Source organism: Hypanus sabinus, chromosome 1, assembly GCF_030144855.1.
Source record: "Hypanus sabinus isolate sHypSab1 chromosome 1, sHypSab1.hap1, whole genome shotgun sequence".
Lineage (NCBI taxonomy): Eukaryota > Metazoa > Chordata > Chondrichthyes > Myliobatiformes > Dasyatidae > Hypanus > Hypanus sabinus.
Window position 1 is genome coordinate 139,581,642 of NC_082706.1, and position 22,366 is coordinate 139,604,007.

Below are 22,366 nucleotides of genomic sequence, written 5' to 3' on the forward strand. Positions count from 1 at the left end.
TACTCACCTTAAAATAAGTTATTCTATTATTAGCTGTTGCTGCCCTGGGAAAAATTCAGTGGCTGTCCACTTGATCTATGTCTCTTATCATGTACACCTCTATCAAGTCACCTCTCATTTTCCTTCACTAAGAAGAGAGAAGCTGTAGCTCAGTCAAACTTCCCTCAAGGTACATCTATAGAAGTAGATTACTGAAAAATATCAAATAGCAGCAGAAACATAATTTTGAGACAAACTTCAGCAAATAATTCCAGTTAAAAGTTTATTCTATCCTAAAATTGCCACTGTGCAACTGACTTCCATTATCTATGCTCTTCAAGCTTACATCTTTCTGTTGGATTAAGGAAACATGAATTTCTATTGAGTCTTTCTCAACACTCTCCCATCTGCTGTCCCTACATCCTTATCTTTCTGTGCTCCATCTTCCTCTCCTATCAAATTTCACTATGTGTAGCCCATTGTTCCCTCCACCAATCGTCTCCAATACTCTCACTATTTCTTCCCTCTATCTGCCTATCATCCCTCTTCATCTGGACCCACCTATCACTGCCAGCTCGAGTTTCACCCTTTTCCCGCACTGTTTTATAATTCCTTTCTTCCTTCTATCTTTCAGTCCAGATGGAGGGCCTTGAACAAAAATATTGACTGTTTATTTTCCTCCACTGATACTGCCTGACCTGTTGTTCCTCTAACGTTTTGTTGCTCTAGGTTCCAAAGACTAGTGTGTGTATATGTATACCTCGAGGGCCCAAGGGCTATTTTTCTTCTGTTTGAAGTTCTGTGAATGTTTCCCTCTGAGCATGAACGTTTCCCTTGCTGCTTTCAGTATACAATTGAAGTAAAAGAGGGTGAAAGTAATATGATGGTCCTCCGAATGCCTATTGGAGACAAAGATTTAAAAAACACAAGTGCAAGCAGAGCTGTGTTCAAAATCATCAAGGGGAATGAGAATAAGAACTTTAACGTATCGACTGATCCCAAAACCAATGATGGCCTCTTGTACGTTGCCAAGGTAAGCTAAGCAAAGTATTTTATTTCATGTATTATATTTTGCTGCAGATTATCCTTCTACGTTAACATGCACTCTTGATCTCTTGCTTTTGGCTTCTGACCCCTTTCTTTACAGTCAGATGAGGGATCATGGCCCGAAACATCTGTTATTTATTCCCCTCCTTGGAATCTGCCTGACACATGCTGAGATCCTTCGGCACTTTGTGTGTATTGCTTAAAATTTTGAGCATCTGCAGAATCCCTTGTGTTCTTGACCTTGTATGCTACCTCATCATGGCCATTCTCAGCTCCTTCCCCACCTTTTTATATTGTCTGTCTCCCCTCTATCTCCATCCACATGAAGGGTCTTGACTTGAAGTGTTAACAACGTTACAATCTACCTCTTCAGTTTGCTTGGACCTCATTGTGCACCATCATTGTAGCTGTAACACTGTATTCTGTTACTGTTTTTTCCCTTGTACTACCTCAATGGTGAAATGATCTGTATAGACTATATGCAGAACATAGTTCAGCACAGTGGATCATGTCTCCATATCACAATGTGGTGCACAGGAAGACAGAAACAAGAACTTCGCAGGCCAGACAGGATGTAGGCTCTCAACTCACTTATGGGAACACAAACCAGCAGTATGGAGACATGGCCCATTGTCACTGACCTCAGTACACAAACAGCTAGGAAGACATTATTTTAACTGGGACACCATGGGTGTTCTGGTGCAGACAAATATGAGGCAGGCACGAGAAATTTTAGAAATGTGGTTCTCTTATAACTCTGAAAGCAAACATATTGAAATAGACGCTGTTTACGTCTCACTTGCCTCAGTCTTGATTAGCTACGAGCCAAAGAGACAAGAGCCAATAGAATTCAAAGGTCAACTGAAGGGGTAGCTAATCAAGACCGAGGCAAGTGAATGGTGGGGGTTGGGGCTATATAAACACAAGCATTCCCAGAGAGAAACACCAACAACTGCACACTGAGGATGTCACCTTGACTGGTGATGAAATGTCTGCAAACCAATTGCCAAGTTTGGCAAACACTGCACCATCAAACACCTCAACCCAAGCTACCAATATTCACCACCATCCTAAAGTTATAATGCTCTGTATGGTACATCTGTAGAAATTTACAAGAGTCTTCTGTGACATACCAAGTCTCTTTAAAATCCTAATGAAATATAACTGATGTTGTGCTGCCTTTGTAATTGCAACAATATATTGGGCTTAGGGTAGCTCTTCAGAGATGCTGACACCCAGGAATTTGAAACTGCTCATCCTTTCCTTTGCTGATACAAAGGAGGCAAGATGGCAGCATCATCCATAAAACAGAATATAGCTTTGGAGATATCGACCAAGTTGCCCACCTGAGCTAGTTCCATTTGCCCATGTTTCACTCATATCACTTGAAATCTTTCCTATCCATGTGCTGTCCAAATAATAGTATTTGTACCCGCCTCTACCAATTTGTCTGGCAGCTTGCTCAATGTCCCCACCATCTTCCATGTGAAAATGTTGTTCTTTGGGTCCTTTTTTAAAATTTTTCATCTCTCATCTTACTCATTGCAACTCTTACCTCAGAACCATGAGGCAGTGTTGCAGCTCTATAAATACCCCATTAGACCACACAAAGAATATAGTGTTCAGTTCTGCTTGCCTCATTACAGAAAGGACATTGAAGCTTTAGAGACAATGCAGAGGAGATTTGCTGGAATGCTGCCTGGATTAGAGAACCTACTTTATGAAGATGCTGTATGCTGATTGAGCTAGGGCTTTTCTCTTTAAAGCAAAGGAAGGTGAAAAGGAAATGGCTAATACTGGGGGTGTAATTTTAATGTGATCAAAGGAAAGTAAAGGGAGGATATCAGAGGTAAGATTTTTATACAGTACAATGAGTGCATGGATCACTCCGCCGGGGTGGAGGTACAGGCAGATATATTTGGGGCATTTAAGAAACTCTTGGACACGTAGGATGATGGAAAATTGGAGAGCTATGCAGTGGAGAAGGGTTAGTTTAATGTTCGAGTGAGTTAAAAGGTTAGTACAACATCATGGGCTGAAAGGCCTATAATGTGCTGTAGTGTTCTATGTTCTATATTAAACGTGTGGTCTCTAATTTTAGACTCCCCTGTACTGGGGTAAAAAGTTTGTGACCATATACTTTATGGTTCTCATAATTTTAGAAACCTCTAAGATCAACCCTCCTTTGCTCCAGGGAAAACAGTCCCAGCCTATCCATTTTCTCCTTTCGAACTCCATTCCTTCAGTCCTGGCAACATCCATGTGAATCTTTTCTACACCCTTTTCACCTTAATCAACCTTTCTACAGCGTGGCAACCTAATCAAGCCCTCCCCTCCCAGTAACATCTTTTCTGCTAGCATTACCATCATTCTGTGAGCTTTCAATATTCCACTGTTAATCAAGCATTGGGTGTTCACGTGTGCACTCTAGACATTTCACGAATCTCCAGTCCTCACTAGTCAACATTGGAGAATTGGTGGTGGAGTACATTAACAGCTTTAAAGCCCCGGGCAATAACAGGTTGGATGGCTTGTCCTGAGCCCAGCACACGATGCAATCACAGGGAAGGCATGCCAACACCTGTACTTTCATAGGAAAGTTGCACCAAACATGCAAATAAACTACTTCTGATTTTCTGTGGAAAGTATCCTGACGTTACTCTGGTATAGTAATTCAAATGCAAACTGAGTGTGCAGCCTGATACAATACTGGCACATCCCACTCCAACATTGGTAGTTCTGCATCAGACAATATCCTTTATCAAAGATCCCTACCCTCCTGGCCATGCCATCTCCTCACAGCTCTGTTGGGCATGAGGTGCAGCAATCTGAAATACCTTACTACTAGGTTTAGGAGCAGCGACTTCCTTTCAAACATCTGGTTCTTGAACCAACCAGTACAACACTAATTGCTACAGTTCAGCAACACTCATTACTTCGATTACTTTGCAAAAGATTGGATTTTTTGTTAGAATTGTTATTTCTTGTGGGGGTGGGGAAGTAGTATCTGATGTTACATGCCTGTGATACTGTAGCAAGTAAGGATTTCATTGCACTTGTACAAACAGATCCTTGAGCAGGTGACAATGAACTAACTTTTGTCTTTATTGTTTAGCCTCTGAACGCAGAAGCAGCCTCCTCAATCCGGTTGGAAATTGAAGTGGAAAATGAGGCACCCCTGGTTGGGAGCCACACCAAGAAGGATGTTACCATAGTAACAGTCAATGTTATAGATGTGGATGAAGGGCCAGAGTTTGTGCCCCGCGTCAAAGAGCTGTGGACAGAGGAGAATGTCCCCAAAGGGAAGGAGCTGGGATCTTACACAGCCATAGATCCCGAGACGAAGAGCAGCAGTGGCATCAGGTGCAGTCCTCCCATCCCCTTATTGACCCTTGGATGGGATGTGGTTACCTAACACTTTCCACAATTCTGTGATCTTCTACAACTGATGAACAACTTCAGATAACTTAATTGTTCATAGGCTGGCATCTTGGTCAGCACAGATGAGCTGGGCTGAAGATTTGCTTCCATGCTGTAGACTCTATGACTCAATTCCACAAAAGCCTAGTAGTACAGCACAGTAGCAGGCCCTTCGGCCCACAATGTTGTGCTGACCCTCAAACCCTGCCTCCACATACCCCCCCCCCCCACCTTAAATTTCTCCATATACCTGTCTAGTAGTCTCTTAAACTTCACTAGTGTATCTGCCTCCACCACTGACTCAGGCAGTGCATTCCACGCACCAACCACTCTGAGTGAAAAACCTTCCTCTGATATCCCCCTTGAACTTCCCTCCCCTTACCTTAAAGCCACGTCCTCTTGTATTGAGCAGTGGTGCCCTGGGGAAGAGGCACTGGCTGTCCACTCTGTCTATTCCCCTTAATATCTTGTATGCCTCTATCATGTCTCCTCTCATCCTCCTCTCCAAAGAGTAAAGCCCTAGCTCCCTTAATCTCTGATCATAATCTATACTCTCTAAACCAGGCAGCATCCTGATAAATCTCCTCTGTACCCTTTCCAATGCTTCCACATCCTTCCTATACTGAGGCGACCAGAACTGGACACAGTACTCCAAGTGTGGCCTAACTAGAGTTTTATAGAGCTGCATCATTACATCGCATCTCTTAAACTCTATCCCTTGACTTATGAAAGCTAACACCCCATAAGCTTTCTTAACTACCCTATCTACCTGTGAGGCAACTTTCAGGGATCTGTGGACATGTACTCCCAGATCCCTCTTCTCCTCCACACTTCCAAGTATCCTGCCATTTACTTTGTACTCTGCCTTGGAGTTTGTCCTTCCAAAGTGTACCACCTCACACTTCTCCGGGTTGAACTCCATCTGCCACTTCTCAGCCCACTTCTGCATCCTATCAATGTCTCTCTGCAATCTTCAACAATCCTCTACACTATCTACAACACCACCAACCTTTGTGTCTTCTGAAAACTTGCCAACCCACCCATCTATCCCCACATCCATGTCATTAATAAAAATCACAAAAAGTAGAGGTCCCAGAACAGATCCTTGTGAGACACCACTAGTCACAACCCTCAAATCTGAATGTACTCCCTCCACCACGACCCTCTGCCTTCTACAGGCAAGCCAATTCTGAATCCACCTGGCCAAACTTCCCTGGATCCCATGCCTTCTGACTTTCTGAATAAGCCTACCATGTGGAACTTTGTCAAGTGCCTTGCTAAAATCCATATAGATCACATCCACTGCACTACCCTCATTTATATGCCTGGTCACCTCCTCAAAGTACTATCAGGCTTGTTAGGCACGATCTGCCCTTCACAAAACCATGCTGACTGTCCCTGATCAGACCATGATTCTCTAAATGCCCATAGATCCTATCTCTAAGAATCTTTTCCAACAGCTTTCCCACCATAGACGTAAAGCTCACTGGTCTATAATTACCTGGACTATCCCTACTACCTTTTTTGAACAAGGGGACAACATTTGCTTCCCTCCAATCCTCCGGTACCATTCCCATGGACAACGAGGACATAAGATCCTAGCCAGAGGCTCAGCAGTCTCTTCCCTTGCCTCGTGGAGCAGCCTGGGAAATATTCCATCAGGCCCCAGGGACTTATCCATCCTAATGTATTTTAACAACTCCAACACCTCCTCTCCCTTAATATCAACATGCTCCAGAACATCAACCTCACTCATATTGTCTTTACCGTCATCAAGTTCCCTCTCAGTGGTGAATACCGAAGAGAAATATTCATTGAGGACCTCGCTCACTTCCACAGCCTCCAGGCACATCTTCCCACTTTTATCTCTAATCAGTCCTACCTTCACTCCTGTCATCCTTTTGTTCTTCACATAATTGAAGAATGCCTTGGGGATTTCCTTTACCCTACTCGCCAAGGCCTTCTCATGACCCCTTCTTGCTCTTCTCAGCCCCTTCTTAAGCTTCTTTCTTGCTACCCTAGATTCCTCAACAGCCCCATCTGATCCTTGCTTCCTAAACCTTGCGTATGCTGCCTTCTTCCACCTGACTAGATTTTCCACTTCACTTGTCACCCATGGTTCCTTCACCCTACCATTCTTTATCTTCCTCAATGGGACAAATTTATCCCTAACATCCTGCAAGAGATCCCTAAACATCGACCACATGTCCATAGTACATTTCCCTGTGAAAACATCATCCCAATTCACACCCGCAAGTTGTAGCCTTATAGCCTCATAATTTGCCCTTCCCCAGTTTAAAAATTTTCCTGTCCTCTCTGATTCTGTCCTTTTCCATGATAATGCTAAAGGTCAGGGAGCGGTGATCACTGTCCCCCAGATGCTCACCCACTGACAGATCTGTGACCTGACCCAGTTTGTTATCTAATACTAGATCTAGTATGGCATTCCCTTGTAGTTCTAGTAATGCTGATCTTTTTGCTAGTCACATTTGCCTGCATTAAGACCATACCCTTCTATGAGTTACCTCCTTAAGTGTCTGTCTCATTGTCAGTTAAACACAATGACAGTATCTGATTCCACCATCTTCTCTGTAGTGCATTCCAGCTTGCCCGCCTGAGTCATAGAGCACTGCAGCAGAGAAACCAGTCTTTCCGCCCATGCAGACCATGCAATCTGAATCTTCAACTAGTTCCATCTGCCTGTACCCAGAACAAATTACTTCAAACCCCTTCCATGCATCTACCTATCCAAACTTATCTTAAACATTACAAAGAAATCCACATCTACCATTTCCACTCACAGTTCATTCCACATTCACACCACACTGAGTGGGGGGTGGGAGGTGTGCAGATAATACTGGAATCACAGAGAAAGACCGCAAAGAAGCAGGCCATGCCATGCTGAATGCACCAGTTAACATGTGTTCTACATTAGTACTATTGGTTTATTCTCCTGACATTCCCATCAGCTCGCCCTGCAGTTTCTGTCATTTACCCACACTGGGGCAATTGACAGTGATCATCTAGTCTTCCAATCTGCATATTTTTAGATGGTGGGAGGAAACCCGTGAGGGCACAGGGCAAATGTGCAAGATCCACACAGAGAGCACACAAGTTCAGGCCTCTGGCTCTCCAATGCTGTGGCCCCACCCAGTGCACTACTATGCCCTCAAGTTCCCTTTTAATCCTCTCCCCCCTCATCTTAATCCTGAACCCTCTTGTTCTTCAAACTGCTTCTACCAGAAAAAGATCACAATCTGTCCCATCTTTTCCTGTTGTAATGTTATATACCTGTAAGGTTACCCCTCAGTTTCCTTTGCTCCATGGGAAACCAAGTCCAGCCTATCCATTTCTGCTTGTAACTGATGTACTCATGGAGAATGTTTTATGTTTGGTGCCTGTTCTCTTGTTACAAAAGCTTTAGAGAGATTGCAGAGGAGATCTATCAGGATGTTGCCTGGATTAGAGAGCAGGTCTTTTGAGGAAAGGTTAAGTGAGCTAGGATTTTTCTTTTTGGAATGAGGGAGAATAAGGTAACGATAGAGGTGTATAAAATGATAAGAGGCATTGACTGAGTGAACAGCCAGCACCTTTTTCCCAGTGCAGTACTGGCTAATATGAGAAGGCATAATTTTAAGGTTATTGGAGGAAAGTGTGGGGTGTGATACCAGAGGTAGGGAGATGGGTGTCAGCTGTGCAGATATATTGGAGACATTTTAGAGATTCTTATATAGGCACATAAATGAAACAAACCTGATGAGCCATGTGGGAGGGAAGGGTTAGATTGATGTTGGAGTAAGTCAAAAGGTTGGCACAACATTGTGGCTCGAAGGGCCTGTATTGTGCTGTACTGTTCTATGAATCTCCAATACGACAGGCATTGGTGTATTGTTGTATATGTGATATCTGTATTGCTCACAATAAACTCGCACAGGTAAGGTGAGAATATCTGGACAACATCCAGAGATCAGGAAACAGATGCAGGGTGAGAGCAAACAGCCCGTTAAGTCTGATAGAAAGATGAAGTCTGAACCAATCTTGGCCTCAAGACCAATTTTCTTTTTTCTCCCCAGACCCCTTGATTCTTTGCAGTTTAAACACCTACAGAACTCTCCCTTGAAAATGTTCACTAGGTCCCCCTTCATAACTCTCTGGATGGAAAGAATTCCAAAGATTCACAGCCCACTGATGGGGGGGAAATCCTCCTCACACACCAGCTCCTCTACCTCCTCAAAGTTTGAGGAAATGTAGCCCGTCCCTGATGACCTTCACCACTTACTGCAGAAGTTACTAGAAGCCCTTCAGTCTGGATGCGCCACGGCTTGGTACGGCAACTGATCTGCCCAAGATGGCAAGGAACTGCAGGGTTGTGGACACAGCTCGGCATATCATAGAATTTGTTCCCCCCCCCCCCCCCCCCACTGAATTCATCTACAGTCCCTTCTGCCTTGAGAAGCCAGCCAACATAAAAACCTCTCACCTGGTCACCACCAGACCAAAGGACAGCTTCTGTGTGAAGCTTGAATGGAAATGATACCTTCTTGTGGCCCTGTACTGCATCTTCTCTGTAAATGTAATATGTTATTTTGCATTTCATTAATGCTTTCCTTTCATACTACTTCAATGTACTTGTATCTGGACAATCTGCATGACACACAAAACAAATCTTTGTCACTGTTTGTTAGTAAATGTGACAATAATAAGTCAGTTTCCTTCTGAAATAAGTCTCAATGTTCTGAATGCATCCCCCAGTTCCAGATACTCCATTAGGGGAAAGGTCTTTTTGGCATTCACTTTTAGTACCCTGTCAGATCATGATTTTTCTAAACTCCAATGCTTGCCATTTCTTTGCACATCAGTGCATTCATTCCAGAATCTTTTCTGCACTGCACGATGCAAATAAATACTTAAATATAAAGAATAAAACTGTGCAGAGAACTCCGGGTGTGGTCTCATTCGTTTCTTGTAAGTTGCATCCAAACCATCCTTTTTTTTATTTTCCACGTCCTTTTGTTAATGGAAACATTCCCTCAGTCACCTTAATACGTTGCTCCAGGTCAATTCTGTGTTTCATGGTGACTTTGATTAGATTCCATGTGGAGTATTGTGTGCAGTTGTGGTTACCCTGTTGCGAGGAAGATGTGAAGAGGGTGCAGATGAGGTTCACCAGGGATGCCGCCCGGGTTAGAGGGTATGAGTTATATGAAAAGGTTGGACAAACTTGGGTTGTTTTTTTTAACTGGAGACTAAAGAGATGCCTGACAAGGGTTTTAGAATTGAAAGAGGCACAGATTGAGTAGACAGTCAGAATCTTTTTAACCCCCAAGTAAGAAAGTTAAAACCTCACTGGACATGATTTTTAAGTTTAGAGTTTAAAGGTGGGGTAAAGTGTAAATTGGAATTGAATTATTACTGTCACATGCACCAAGATGCAGTGAAAAACTTGTCTTTTATACCATTCATACAGATCAGGTTATTACATGGCACATTGCGGTAGAACAAGGTAAACTAGTAACGATGTGTGAGAACGACAGAGAGTGTGTGCTGCAGGTAAACACTAATGATAGCTGCCTGGAATGGGCTTCCAAGGGTGTCTACTTCCTTGTTTCAGAAACGTTTCAACAGGCAGATAGACAAGTAGAGAAGTGAAGGATTTGGACCTGGAGATGGAATGAGTGTAAAGTGGTACCCTGGTCAGCACAGAGATGTGTTGCCAGGTGACCTACTCGTGTGCTCCTCTGTTCTATGTTCTGAACCCCTGGATCTTTATGCAAAAACATTTGATAGGCTCACCACATTTAAATCATGGTTTGCTTTTACATTATTACTTGCAAATTGGGTGATCTCACAACTTGCCAATGTGAAGGGTTGGGGGTTGTGAGGAAACAACAGCGTGAAGTAAATGAGCCCAGTGGCCAGCTTCTGTTAGTCACTAAAGTCAGTCACCTTGACTTGCTTTGTAGACTTGACTTGAACTAAGCGTTGATGAATAACTGAGAAAAGCTAAAGTTCCTGGCTGCACCACATCCAGTGAAGCTTGTTTATGAAGAAGCTGGGAAAGCTGATTAGAGCTGGGCCTGTCAGGAGGAAGCTTCCACTAGAGATAATCCAAGCTTTAAAAAGTCATTTAAAAAGGAAAAAAGATATTTGTGGTTGGTCTTCAGCAGTGTGTGTATCAACAAGGTCAAGTTATTGCATTCGTAGATGTTCACTTAAATAGTAATCGTTCAGCTGAATGTCTAATGACCCTGCATTGAAATGCTGTCAATCTGGTTTGTATTCAGGTATCGCGAGGTAACTGACCCAGCAGACTGGATCTCCATCGATTCCAGAACTGGAAAGATCCGGACAACAGCCATACTGGACAGAGAGTCCAGTTATGTAAAACACAACAAGTACAATGTGACAGTGCTGGCTATTGATGATGGTAAGTAAAACTTCAAAGGATATTGTTAGTGTACCGGCAATTGTAATACATCTCTGGAGCCAGGAAGGAAATGTAATGTGGGATAAACATGCTTTGGGGCGAGATATTGTGGCCAGGTTCAATCCTGACCTTGGGTGCTGTCTATGTGGAATTGGCAGATTCTCCCTGTGACTGCATGATCTCCTCCTCCTTCCACCCCAGCTCGTGCTGAAACTTCCTCCTTCATCCCGAAGATAAGCATGTTGACTATTGTAAATTGGCACAGTGTGGATGGCAGAATCTGGTTGGAGTTCATGGAAAGAATAGATTGGGTTGATGGTAGGATTAGTAATATCAATGTGGCTCGGTCACCTGAAGGACCTATTTCTGTAGATTTATTTATTTTATGGCAAATAAAAGGCAAATTAAAGCCAGATTATCTGCTTGCTTTGCATCTCCAACTAGATACTAAATTAATGTGGGCAATTGCATGGGGGAAAAATAGTGCAATACGTTGTGCCCATTTTACCCCTGACCTTCCTGTTATCTGGGTATCCAAAGCAGAGATTTACTACTTGTGTTTCCTGTCTAGTGTGGGCATTGCACCAACTGGGTCTGGTTTTGCTCAATCAGTAGCCAAGGAAGAGACGAGCCCCTTGGTCCTTTAAAACAGCACCACTTTCCTATGCTGATACCATATCCCCGATACCCTTTGTTACTTCATTATATTGGGTGACTGAACCTCCACAGCCGCCTTCGGTAGAGAACTCCAAACATCTGAGAAAATGTACAGTTATGGTCAAAAAGGCCTGGTTAAACCAGAGGGTTCAGAGGGGATTCATGAGGATGTTGCCAGGGCTAGAAAGCCTGAGTTATATGAAGAGGTTGGCCAGGTTAAGTTTTTGTTCTTTGAAATGCAGGAGAATGAGGGGTGATCTTGTAGAAGGTAGATGTTAACAGTCTTCTCCAGGGTTGCGGGAGTCCAAAACTAGGGTGTACAGATTTGGAGTGCAAGGGGAAATTTTAAAAAGAACGAGGGCCAACTTTATCGCACATGGGGTGGAGGGTATGTGGAATGAGCTGCCAGAGCAAGTAGTTGAGGCAAATGCGAAGGTATCATTTGCAGAAGCTCTCGGATAGGTATATGGAAGGGTGGGGGCTTGGAGGCATAGGGGCGGAATACATTGGCCCCTTCTGCTGGCAGCTCGTACCTCATTTGCACTACCATCTTAGTGAAGTAGTTCCCCCTCACATTCCCCTGAAATATTTCACCTTTCACCCTAAACTTGTGTAAGTGAACCTGCCTCTACCATTTCCTCTGGCAGTTCATTCCATATACTCAGCACCCTTTGTGGGAAAACTTGCAGCACAAATCCCCTTTAAATCTGTCCCATCTTGCCTTAAATCTACATCCTCCTGCTTCAGACTTCACAACCCTGAGAGATGCACTGTGACCACTCGCTTTGTTTATGCAAGTGAAGTCCAGATGAGGGCTCTTGACGAAACAGCGACTGCCCACTTTCCTCTGTAGATGCTGTCTGGCCTGCTGAGATCCTCCAGCTCGTTTGTGTGTTGCTCCAGCTTTTCAGCATCTGCAGCCTTCTGTCTCCTGTGTACCTTACCTTTTGCCTCTCCTACTTCTATAAACCTCTATAGGTCACCCCTCAAACTCCTGTCCAGGGAAATCAGTCCCAGACTATCCAATATCTCCTTCTGACTCTGCACCCACCCTAGCTTAATCATAACCCTCCTACAGTGTGGTGACCAGAACTGAACACAATAGTGTAGCCTGACCAATGAACAGTACAGCTGCAGCATAAAGTCCTAATTCCTGTACTCAGTGTAACAGTTGCTGAAGTCAAGTACACCCTATGTTGCCTTCACTACCTGTATCCCCACTTTGTTTCTTTGATTCCACAAAATTTCATATTGATAATTATTTAAAGGCTATAGAATCAACAGGGCTATAGAATCAATTTTAAAAGAAGGGAAATTAAAACAAACACATTCAAGTTCACAGGTGAAATGAAAAACTCACTTGTACCAGCATCACAGATGCATAGCATCAGGCAATTAGCATTTGTAAGATGAAACATAAACAGAATAAGAGCAAGTTCAGTTTGATGCTAAATGATCGAAGTGGTAATGGTGTTCCTAAACTGTAATGATTAGGGTAGTGCCGGTTGATCCTAAAAATTGAACCCATAAAACATGGGAGTATGATCAGGCCATTCAGCCCATCGAGTCTGCTCCACCATTCCACCATGGCTGATCGATTATCCCTCTCTTTCTTTTTCAATCTTTTTATTATTGTTATTAATGTCAACAAAATACAATTGATATGTAGGTAATGGGATTACAAACATACACATTTCCATTGCACGTGAAAGAATACATAAACAATGATTACAGTATAAATGAGTATTCCCAAGTCATGAACGATACAGTATATAGATGAACAAGGTAAATCTGGGTATATCATAAAATATAATTTAAAAAAAAACAGAAAAAAAAATATTATGCAAAAAAAACTAAACTAATAATCTCATCGCTGATAAAGAAAAAATAGCAAAAAAAGAAAGAGAAAGAAAGACTGGAAAAAGAGGGAAAAAAAAGGGCTGTTTATAATATCTCACAAGAATACATAATCATCAGTGTCGTCAACTCCGATCCTCTCAACATATATAAAATTAAAACTGGAAAATCAAATAGGCTTGAAACAGGGTCATATTACATCAATTGAAAATATTGAATAAATGGTCTCCATATCTTTTCAAATTTAATAGAAGTGTCAAATACACCACTTCTAATTTTTTCTAAATTTAAACATAACATAGTTTGAGAAAACCAATGAAATACAGTGGAAGGATTAATTTCCTTCCAATTCAACAAAATAGATCTTCTAGCCATTAGAGTAAGAAACGCAATCATTCGACAAGCGGAAGAAGATAAATGAAGTGAGTCCATCATTGGTAAACCAAAAATTGCGGTAATAGGATGGGGTTGTAAATCAATGTTCAATACTGCAGAGATGATATCAAAAATATCTTTCCAATATTTTTTCAAAAGCGGGCACGACCAGAACATATGAGTTAAAGACGCTATTTCAGATTGACATCTATCACAAATAGGATTTATATAGGAATAAAAATGAGCTAATTTATCCTTGGACATATGGGCCCTGTGTACGACCTTAAACTGTATTAATGAATGTTTGGCACATATAGATGATGTATTAACTAATTGAAGAATTCTATCCCAATTCTCAATAGGAATAATAAGATTAAGCTCTCTTTCCCAATCATTTTTTGTCTTATAAAGGGGCTGTGAACGTATCTTCATAATTATATTATAAAGTTTTGATATAAGCCCTTTTTGAAAAGGGTTTAATTCAAACAACCTCTCCAAAATACCTGAAGACACAAAATTTGGAAAATTAGGAAGCTATTATCCCTCTCAATCCTATTCTCTTGCCTTCTCCCTCTAACCTTTGACTCCCTGACTAATCAAGAACCTATCAACCTCCATTTTAAATATACTCAAGGACTTGGCCTTCAAGTTGTCTGTCACAAAGAATTCCACAGATTCACGATACTCTGGCTAAAGAAATTCCTCATCAGCTCTTTTCTACCTTCGACTCTGAGGCTGTACCCTCTGGTCCTAGACTTCTGTACATCCACTCTCTCTAGACCTTTCAGTAGGTTTCAATGAGATTGCCCTCCCCTCCCCTATGCTTGTAATCTCCAGTGAGTACAGTCCCAGATCCATCAAATGCTGCTCATATTTTAATCCTTTCATTCCCGGAATCATTCTGAACCTCCTCTAGACCCTGTCTCATGTCAGCATATCTTGGGTGAGGGGTCCAAAACTGCTGACAATATTCCAAGTGGTTGAAGAGAAATAGTTGCTCTTAAACCCGGCATCATGGGACTTCTTGCTTCCACCTGTCTTTTTTCGCGTCTTTGAAAAGTTGTCTGAAATGGTTGTAAGTTTTCATTTTATGACAATGTGGTCTTTTCTTTTGTTCCACTAAAAGTCGCAGCGAGAACAGGCACTGGGACCGTGGTGATAAACCTGATCGACCTCAACGACAACAGTCCATTTGTCTACAATAAGGACCTGTTCATTTGTGAGAATGGACCCGAACAGTTTGTAAATATTTCAGCCGAGGATCATGATGCATCACCCAACACAGCTCCATTCAGATTTCTCCTGCCAAATGATGCACCTGAGATTAAAAATAAGTGGATGATCTTCAGTGAAATGGGTACGGTTAAATTTGTGTCTGTATACCGCTATTTGTGATTTGTATTGCCTTTCTAGGTGTCTGTCTGTAAGTGATAATACTTAACTGTAGATGATCATTCTACATTATTAAATGCAAATCTTCATGACTGCCATCATAGAAGCTCATTATCTGTAATGTGAGACTTGTAGCCAGTTTGGTGTTTGTGGTAGAAGTACAGTGACAGGACAGTTACATCTATGGAATAACGGGCTATCCATCCAGAGACATGAGTTCGAATGCCACAGTGGCAGCTGGAAATTTAAATTCTAGTAATTAAGTAAATGTAGAATTTAAAAAAAACACTTGCTTCAGTAATAGGGATATTAGTTTATTGTTATCACAGGCACTGAGATACGGTGAAAAGCTTTTGTTCGTATACCAACAGAGACTGAAATTTGCTGGTGAGGTTGGTTTATTGTTGTCACTTGTACTGAGGTACAGTGAAACTTTGTTTTGCAAGCCATCTACATAGATCAACTTATACAATAGGTCAATGAGGTTGGACAAGGAGAAACAATAACAATGCAGAAAATAATATTACAGTTAGAGTAAATACAGTGCAAGCAGATGAAGTAAGCTGGCAGGTCAAATGTCCAAATTATGCTCGGGAGCTGTTCAATAGTCTTAAAATAGTGGGATAGCAGCAGCAGTCCATGAACCTGGTGGGTTGTGCTTTTAGGCTTTTGTATCTCCTGTCCAGTAGGAGAGAGAATAGAATGTCTGGGGTGGGTGTGGTCTTGATTATGCTTTACTGCTTTACCACACTAGTTGACATGGCTTTGTGCTTCATTACCTTGACTGAGATTGTAGGAGGAATTGGAGTATGTCAGTGCCCTGTGCACTAATCTTGATTTTGATTGATCAGCTCTAATTCCTTGTCCTTTGTCTTCCAGGATCCTTTGCCTATATGAAGCCAACAGCTGATATTGTCCCTGGATACTTTGAGGTTCCCATCATTATTCAGGATCAACAACATCGTGAGAGCAAGGAAATATTGCGGATCACCGTATGTGAATGCCTTAATGGAATGCAATGTTCTGGCAGACTTGCATCAAAGAAAGCAGTTCTTGGTGGTCTGGGAATCTTTACCATGTTTCTGGCTGCTTTGTTACTGCTATGTAAGTTTTAAATCACGATTGTTTAACCTTTAAAATGCTTTACACTCTGGTTAGTGAGTGCAAGGTGAAACTCTATTAAGGCAGATTAGGAGTTTAATTACCAATTAATCAAATCCTAATTTAAGAAAAAAATCATAATTTGTATCATTTTGGCTAGTAATACAGGACAAACAGCTGGAGGAGCTCAGCGGCTCAGGAGGCATTCGTGGAGGGAAATGGACAGTCAACATTTCAGGTTGAGATGAAGAGTCTCGGCCAGAAATGTCGACTGTTCATTTTTCTCTACAGACACAGCAAGATCTGCTGAGATGCTCCAGTAGTTTGTGTATTATTCCAGATTCTGATATCTGCTAACTTGTTATTGTCATGGTGACTACAATCTTCCAGGCCAGTATGATTTCAGACCCTTCAATGTGATTGAACCAGGGTATAGGGGAAACGCAGTAAAAAAGTGGGCCCTTCAGGTCTGCACCAATTATCAACTTTAAGCATGGGTCGAAAGGCCTGTTCTGGTGCTGTACTGTTCCATATTAATTTTCTTTTTAATCTACTCACTTTCCCACCAACTTCCCTGGTTTCTACCACTCATCCACACACTAGGGGCAGTTTAGAGCAGCTAATTAACCCAGTGACAAGGATGTCTTTAAAATGTGAGAGGAAACCAGAGCACCCAGAGGAAACACATGCAGTCACAGGGATTGTGTGCAAATTCCTCACAAGACAGCATTTGAGGTCAGGATCAAACCCTGATATCTGTTATTGCACAAAGGCTAATAAGAAAAAAATACTAAAAGTGGAGAGAGAAGAAGCTAGTTTCCCCCCCCCCCCCCCCCCACAGTAGTTAACATATATGAATGTACATCAGATTTGTGAATTTAATAATATCAAGGAGCTTGATCGTATGTCATAAGTCCCTAAATCAAGAAATCATACCCCAGAGATGATCAAAAATCATACACTAAATTAGTTGGGTTATGTGCTTTATGTGTTAATGAAAATGCCAGTAATCCTCTTCTATCATTCTTAACAGGCTTACTTATGGCAGCTTTTGCATTGTATTGTGGGAACGATAGAAAGAAAAGGCCTCCATTCGTTCCCCATGGTCAATATCAGCAGAGCCTCATTGTCTGCAATGAAGAAGGTGGTGGTCAGCAAGATATGGTGGGTTCCTCTCCAAGCCTGTGCATTGTACTAGACATTTTATAACCTTGGCTCATGGCAGCAATCTTGTCTCTGAACTAGAAGATCTTGGTTCAAGTCCACTGAAAGATTTTTATGCTTTTGATTTCCAATGCTATTGATTTGTACTTTCCAGTCAATTGTGCCTCAGTACTTGTCTGAAATGGATAATAAACTGTCGCAGAGCTGCATTATGCCAATCCACACGCAGAGTTTAGCCATTCAGTGTGAAGGGTGGAATCAGTTTGGCTCATAAGCTTGGGAATTAAAAATTGGTTATTCTCTGTTCATTCCTTCCCATCACTCTGTTCCAATGTCACCGAGTCATAAGCAGTACAACATGGGTGCAGCCCTTCGTTAAAACCGTCCCAAGTGCTCAGCCATCCTAATTTGTTGTAATCTCTCCACACTCCACCCCTCAATGCACTTGCTTCAGTGTTACTGTTGTACCTGCCTCAACTATTTCACTGGCAGTCTTACCACCTTCTGTATCCCTTCAGGTCCCTTTAAAATTTTTCTCCCCTCACCTCAAATCTATGTTCCCTAGTTTTGGACTCTCCCTTCCGTGGGATAAAGGCTGTTAACATTAATGTTGCTCAAATTTAAAATATTTCTGTAACATTCTCCACCTCCATTCTACAATGAGATTGTACTGAAAATGGAACAAAGAACGATGCTTTCCTTGTACCCTGCTTCTTCTATAGTTTCTCACCCTCCCCTGCACCCAAATCATGGCTCTGTTTCTCTTTTTGGTCTCCATCTCATTCTAATTTGAACCAAGTCTTCCTTGAAGTAAAACTGTCCCTACCAAAACTATCCAGGGCACCAGAGGCAACTATTGGCATCTATTGCAAAGGAGGAGAGTTAGCATCAAAAACAATTGGAGGAAATTCTCATTCTGCAAATGTTGACTGATCTACTAAGTGTTTCTATTATTTTCTAGTTTTATCATGTAGGCAAATGATAGAAGAATCACAGAGGAGCTATAATCAGACATCACAAAGAAAGGCCTTTTCGCTCATCCATGTCCATGTTGACTAAGGTGCATGTTCAGGCTAATCCCTTTCCTCAGCCCTTGGCACATCTCCCTCTAAATTCTTTTATTATCCCTATATCTGTACACATTTCTTAAATGCATCCAATATACCTGCCTCAACTACTTCGTCTGGCAGCTGGTTCCATATGTCTACTTCTCACTGTATAAAACAAAGTTGCCCATCAGGTTCTTATTTAACCTTTCACTTCTCACATGAAAGCTCTGTCTTGGTTTTTGATTCTCTATTGCTGGAAAAAAAGATCTCTCATCCTATCTGTGCCACTCATAATTTTGTTGCCTCTATAAGATCTGTCCTTGGTCTCCTATATTCTAAGGAGCATCTATTAACTTAAGAAAGTAAGTTAAATGATGAGAATCAAAACGAGGGTTGTTAAATGTGGACAAGATGTTCTAAATAGCCTCCAATGTAGTAATACATGAATTGTTTCCATCTACCTGAAAGAGCTGTGGAACTTTCTTTTGATAGTTTATTTGAGGTGTGGCCTCTCCAGTATCTTAGCATTGATGAACTGTGGCTTAAATCTAAATCTAAGCTGAACTACATCAATTACACTGGCTCAACTTTTTAAATTTCCTCCTTAAAAACGTAACAAATTTTCTACCTTCTGGTCTTTCTTCCATGGCTAACCCGAGTGCCCTAACTGAGTGGCGATGGAGCTGAGCTCCACCAAAGAATTATCTATCTCTGCACTATTTGGCTCTGCACTCCCTAGTAGTCTACCCAGATCAATAGCTAATCCTCTTGTTAGACACACTTTGCGTATATGGGCTCAGATCAGGAAATCTATGGTTTCCAGGGGTTTTCTGTTTCCAGCCCTATTGCTCATAATCACCTTTTTTTACCTACTACGTACGATTCAGCATTCCAGGTTTGGTATAGGAAGGGCATTAGACATTTTGAAGATCTTTTCATTGATAATCGCTTCGCTTCTTTTCAGCAGCTCTCTGTTAAGTTCAATCTGCCCAATGCTCATTTTTTCAGATATCTCCAAATCCGACACTTTATTGCTCCTTTAATTCCTAACTTCCCTGAAATGCCTGCGAAAAATGCTATGGACCTATTTCTTTCCATGAATCCACTAGGTAAAGGCTTAATATCAATCATCCGAGATAAACTAGCAGCCTTACGACGGGCCCCCATGGAAAAAATCAAAATGGCCTGGGGGCAGGATTTAAATATCTCGTTATCTGAGGAGAGCTGGGATTCAGTTCTCAGATCGGTTAACTCAACCTCTCTTTGTGCTCGCCACTGCCTTTTACAATTTAAGATTGTTCATAGAGCCCATATGTCTAAATCTAAACTATCTCGATTCTACCCTAGCGTTAGTCCGCTCTGTGATAAATGCAAGAGGGGCGTGGCCTCTCTCATCCATATGTACTGGTTCTGTCCTAGCTTGGAGAAATTCTGGAAAGATGTCTTCACTACGTTATTGTGTATTTTGAATCAGCACCTAGAACCAAACCCCTTAATTGCTCTGTTCGGTTTTTGGGGCGAGACAGATTTATGTCTGGGTCCGACCAAATGCCGAATATTATCCTTTGCCTCTCTTCTGGCTAGACGCTTGATCCTCCTCAGATGGAGAGATGCTGCCCCGCCCACTCATGCTCAATGGCTTAACGACATCATGGCCTGTTTGGACCTCGAAAAAATTCATTATTCAGTTCTCAATTCGGATCTAAAGTTCCATAAGATCTGGGGACCTTTTATCGAGTACTTTCATAACCTTCCTCTTGACTAGGGGTTTTTTTTCTTTTCGGTCCCTTGCTTTCAGCTCCTTTTTTTTCTGGTAGAAGGCATTATTACCCTCTGTTGCTGAGTGTATTCACAGTCTGGGAGTTTGGCTGTCCTGACTTATACTCTCTATATTGTGTTGTGGTTGGTCTGGAGTCGCTGTTGTTTTTTCTTGTGTTGTGGGGCTTGGGGAGGACACTAAGCTTACTTGTCTTACTTGTCTTTTTTTTGCTAAATTCTCTTCCTTTGTAGCATATTGTTATTGTATGCTTAATTTTGCACTGTTTTAATGTTCCTCATTGGGATTTGGGGTTTTTAATTTGTAAAATGTTTTGAAAAACTAATTAAAAAAAACGTAACGAATTTTTCATGCCAGAAAAGGTATAGAGTAAAATGTCCATTGAAAAGTCAGTCAAGTTTATTGTCATGTGCACATTCACACACATGCACAGGTGCAATGAAATACTTGCAGCATCATCACAGGCATGGAGCATGAGATGAGCAGCATTCACAAGACAACCATATATTGAGCACAATTAGAATAAAAAGAAAACAGTCAATTTCTGGGATAGCTATGTAGCCATAATGTTTTCAAACATGGACACAAAGGTACAATTTGTTTACTTATGTTTTGCAGAATCTTAAAGTATTGGACATCCCCGGGAATTATGATGAAAATGTTGGATATGTCAGTGGGATGCATGTGCGTGACAGCAACATTGGAAACGGCAGCTTCACAGGTGTTGGCATGCCAGTCACCAACCCTGGTTCACAGATAGTGACGCAAGCAATAACCAACATCACAGGGGAAGGGCGCTTTGACCAGAATGGCGTGAACTTCGGAAGCTATGAGAATGGTGGAACGTCAACTTTTGGTCGAAGGAAGAGTCATGGCTTGATAGAGATCCTTCGATCTCAAGTTGACCAGGTGAATGTTAATGTGTTAAATGGTGTGCTTAGAATCATGGAATCAGTTAGCACAGAAACAAGCCCTTCAGTCCAACTGGTCCATTCTGACCAAGGTACTCATCTAATCTGGTCTCATTTTCCTGCATTGGACCATATCACTGTAAACTTTTCCTATCCAAGTACTTGTCCAATAGCTTTTAAATGACATTAATGTTCCTGCCTCAACCATTCACAGGACATATAAAACGTTGACGGACTTCTATAGTTGTGTATTGAAAAGTATATTCACTGGCTGCATTATAGCTTGGTATGGAGACACCAATGCCCTTGAATGGAAAATCCTAAAAAAAAATTAGTGGACAAGGCCCTGTTCACCATTGAGCACACTTGCAAGGGTTGTTTCAGGAAAGCAGCACCCATCATCGGGGACCTCCACCACCTAGGACATGCTCTCTTCCCACTGCTGCCATCAGGAACTAGTTACAAGAGCTTCAGACATCCATTAGGTTCAGAAACAGTTACTACTACTCAACCATCATTCTCTTGAAGCCAAAGGGGATAACTTAACTCAACTTTACTTGCCCCATCATTGAAATGTTCTCACAATCTATCGACTCACTGTCAAGGACTCTTCATCTCATGTTTTCCATATTGCAGCTTTATTTATTTATTTCCTTTTCTATTTGCACAGTTTGTTGTCTTTTGCACACTAGTTGAACTAGTCGTCATCAGTTCCATTATGGTTGTTCTGTTATGGGTTTATTGTGTATACCCACAAGAAAGTGAATCTCGGGGTTATATGGTAATATAGTAAATTTGCTTTGAACTTCTGGCAGCTTCATCCATATGGATGGAAAAGTTGCTGCTTGGGTTCCTAATAAATCTCTCTTCTCCTCTTAAACCTGCACCCTCTGCTTCCTTATTTCCCAACCCTGGGGGGGGGGGGGGGGGGAGACTGTGCACAGCCACCCTATCTATGCCCCTCTTAATCTTGTACATCTCTTTAGGATTATCTGCAGTGGGGGGGGGAAATCCCGACAAACTCCACCTCCCTCATAGTCCCTTGAGTCCTGGCAACTTCCTCATAAATCTCCTCTACACTCTTTCCAGCTTAATGTTATCTTTCCTATTGCAGTATTACCAACACTGAATACCATACTCCAAATACAACCTCAGCAATGCCTTGTACAATCGCAACATAGTGTCCCAACTTCTATACCCAAGGCCCTGA

General features: G+C 41.8%; 1 protein-coding gene across 1 annotated transcript in view; it reads left to right on the top strand.

Annotated features, from left to right (window-relative positions):
* The window catches only part of dsc2l (desmocollin 2 like), a 46,684-nt gene that overhangs the window by 20,191 nt on the left and 4,127 nt on the right, over positions 1 to 22,366 (top strand). Inside the window, exons 9-15 of the mRNA XM_059977255.1 lie at positions 827 to 1,012; positions 4,142 to 4,389; positions 10,731 to 10,873; positions 14,889 to 15,119; positions 16,034 to 16,258; positions 17,289 to 17,419; positions 20,864 to 21,154. Of these exons, the coding sequence (XP_059833238.1) occupies positions 827 to 1,012; positions 4,142 to 4,389; positions 10,731 to 10,873; positions 14,889 to 15,119; positions 16,034 to 16,258; positions 17,289 to 17,419; positions 20,864 to 21,154 (1,455 nt within the window). The remainder of the gene's footprint in view (positions 1 to 826; positions 1,013 to 4,141; positions 4,390 to 10,730; positions 10,874 to 14,888; positions 15,120 to 16,033; positions 16,259 to 17,288; positions 17,420 to 20,863; positions 21,155 to 22,366) is intronic.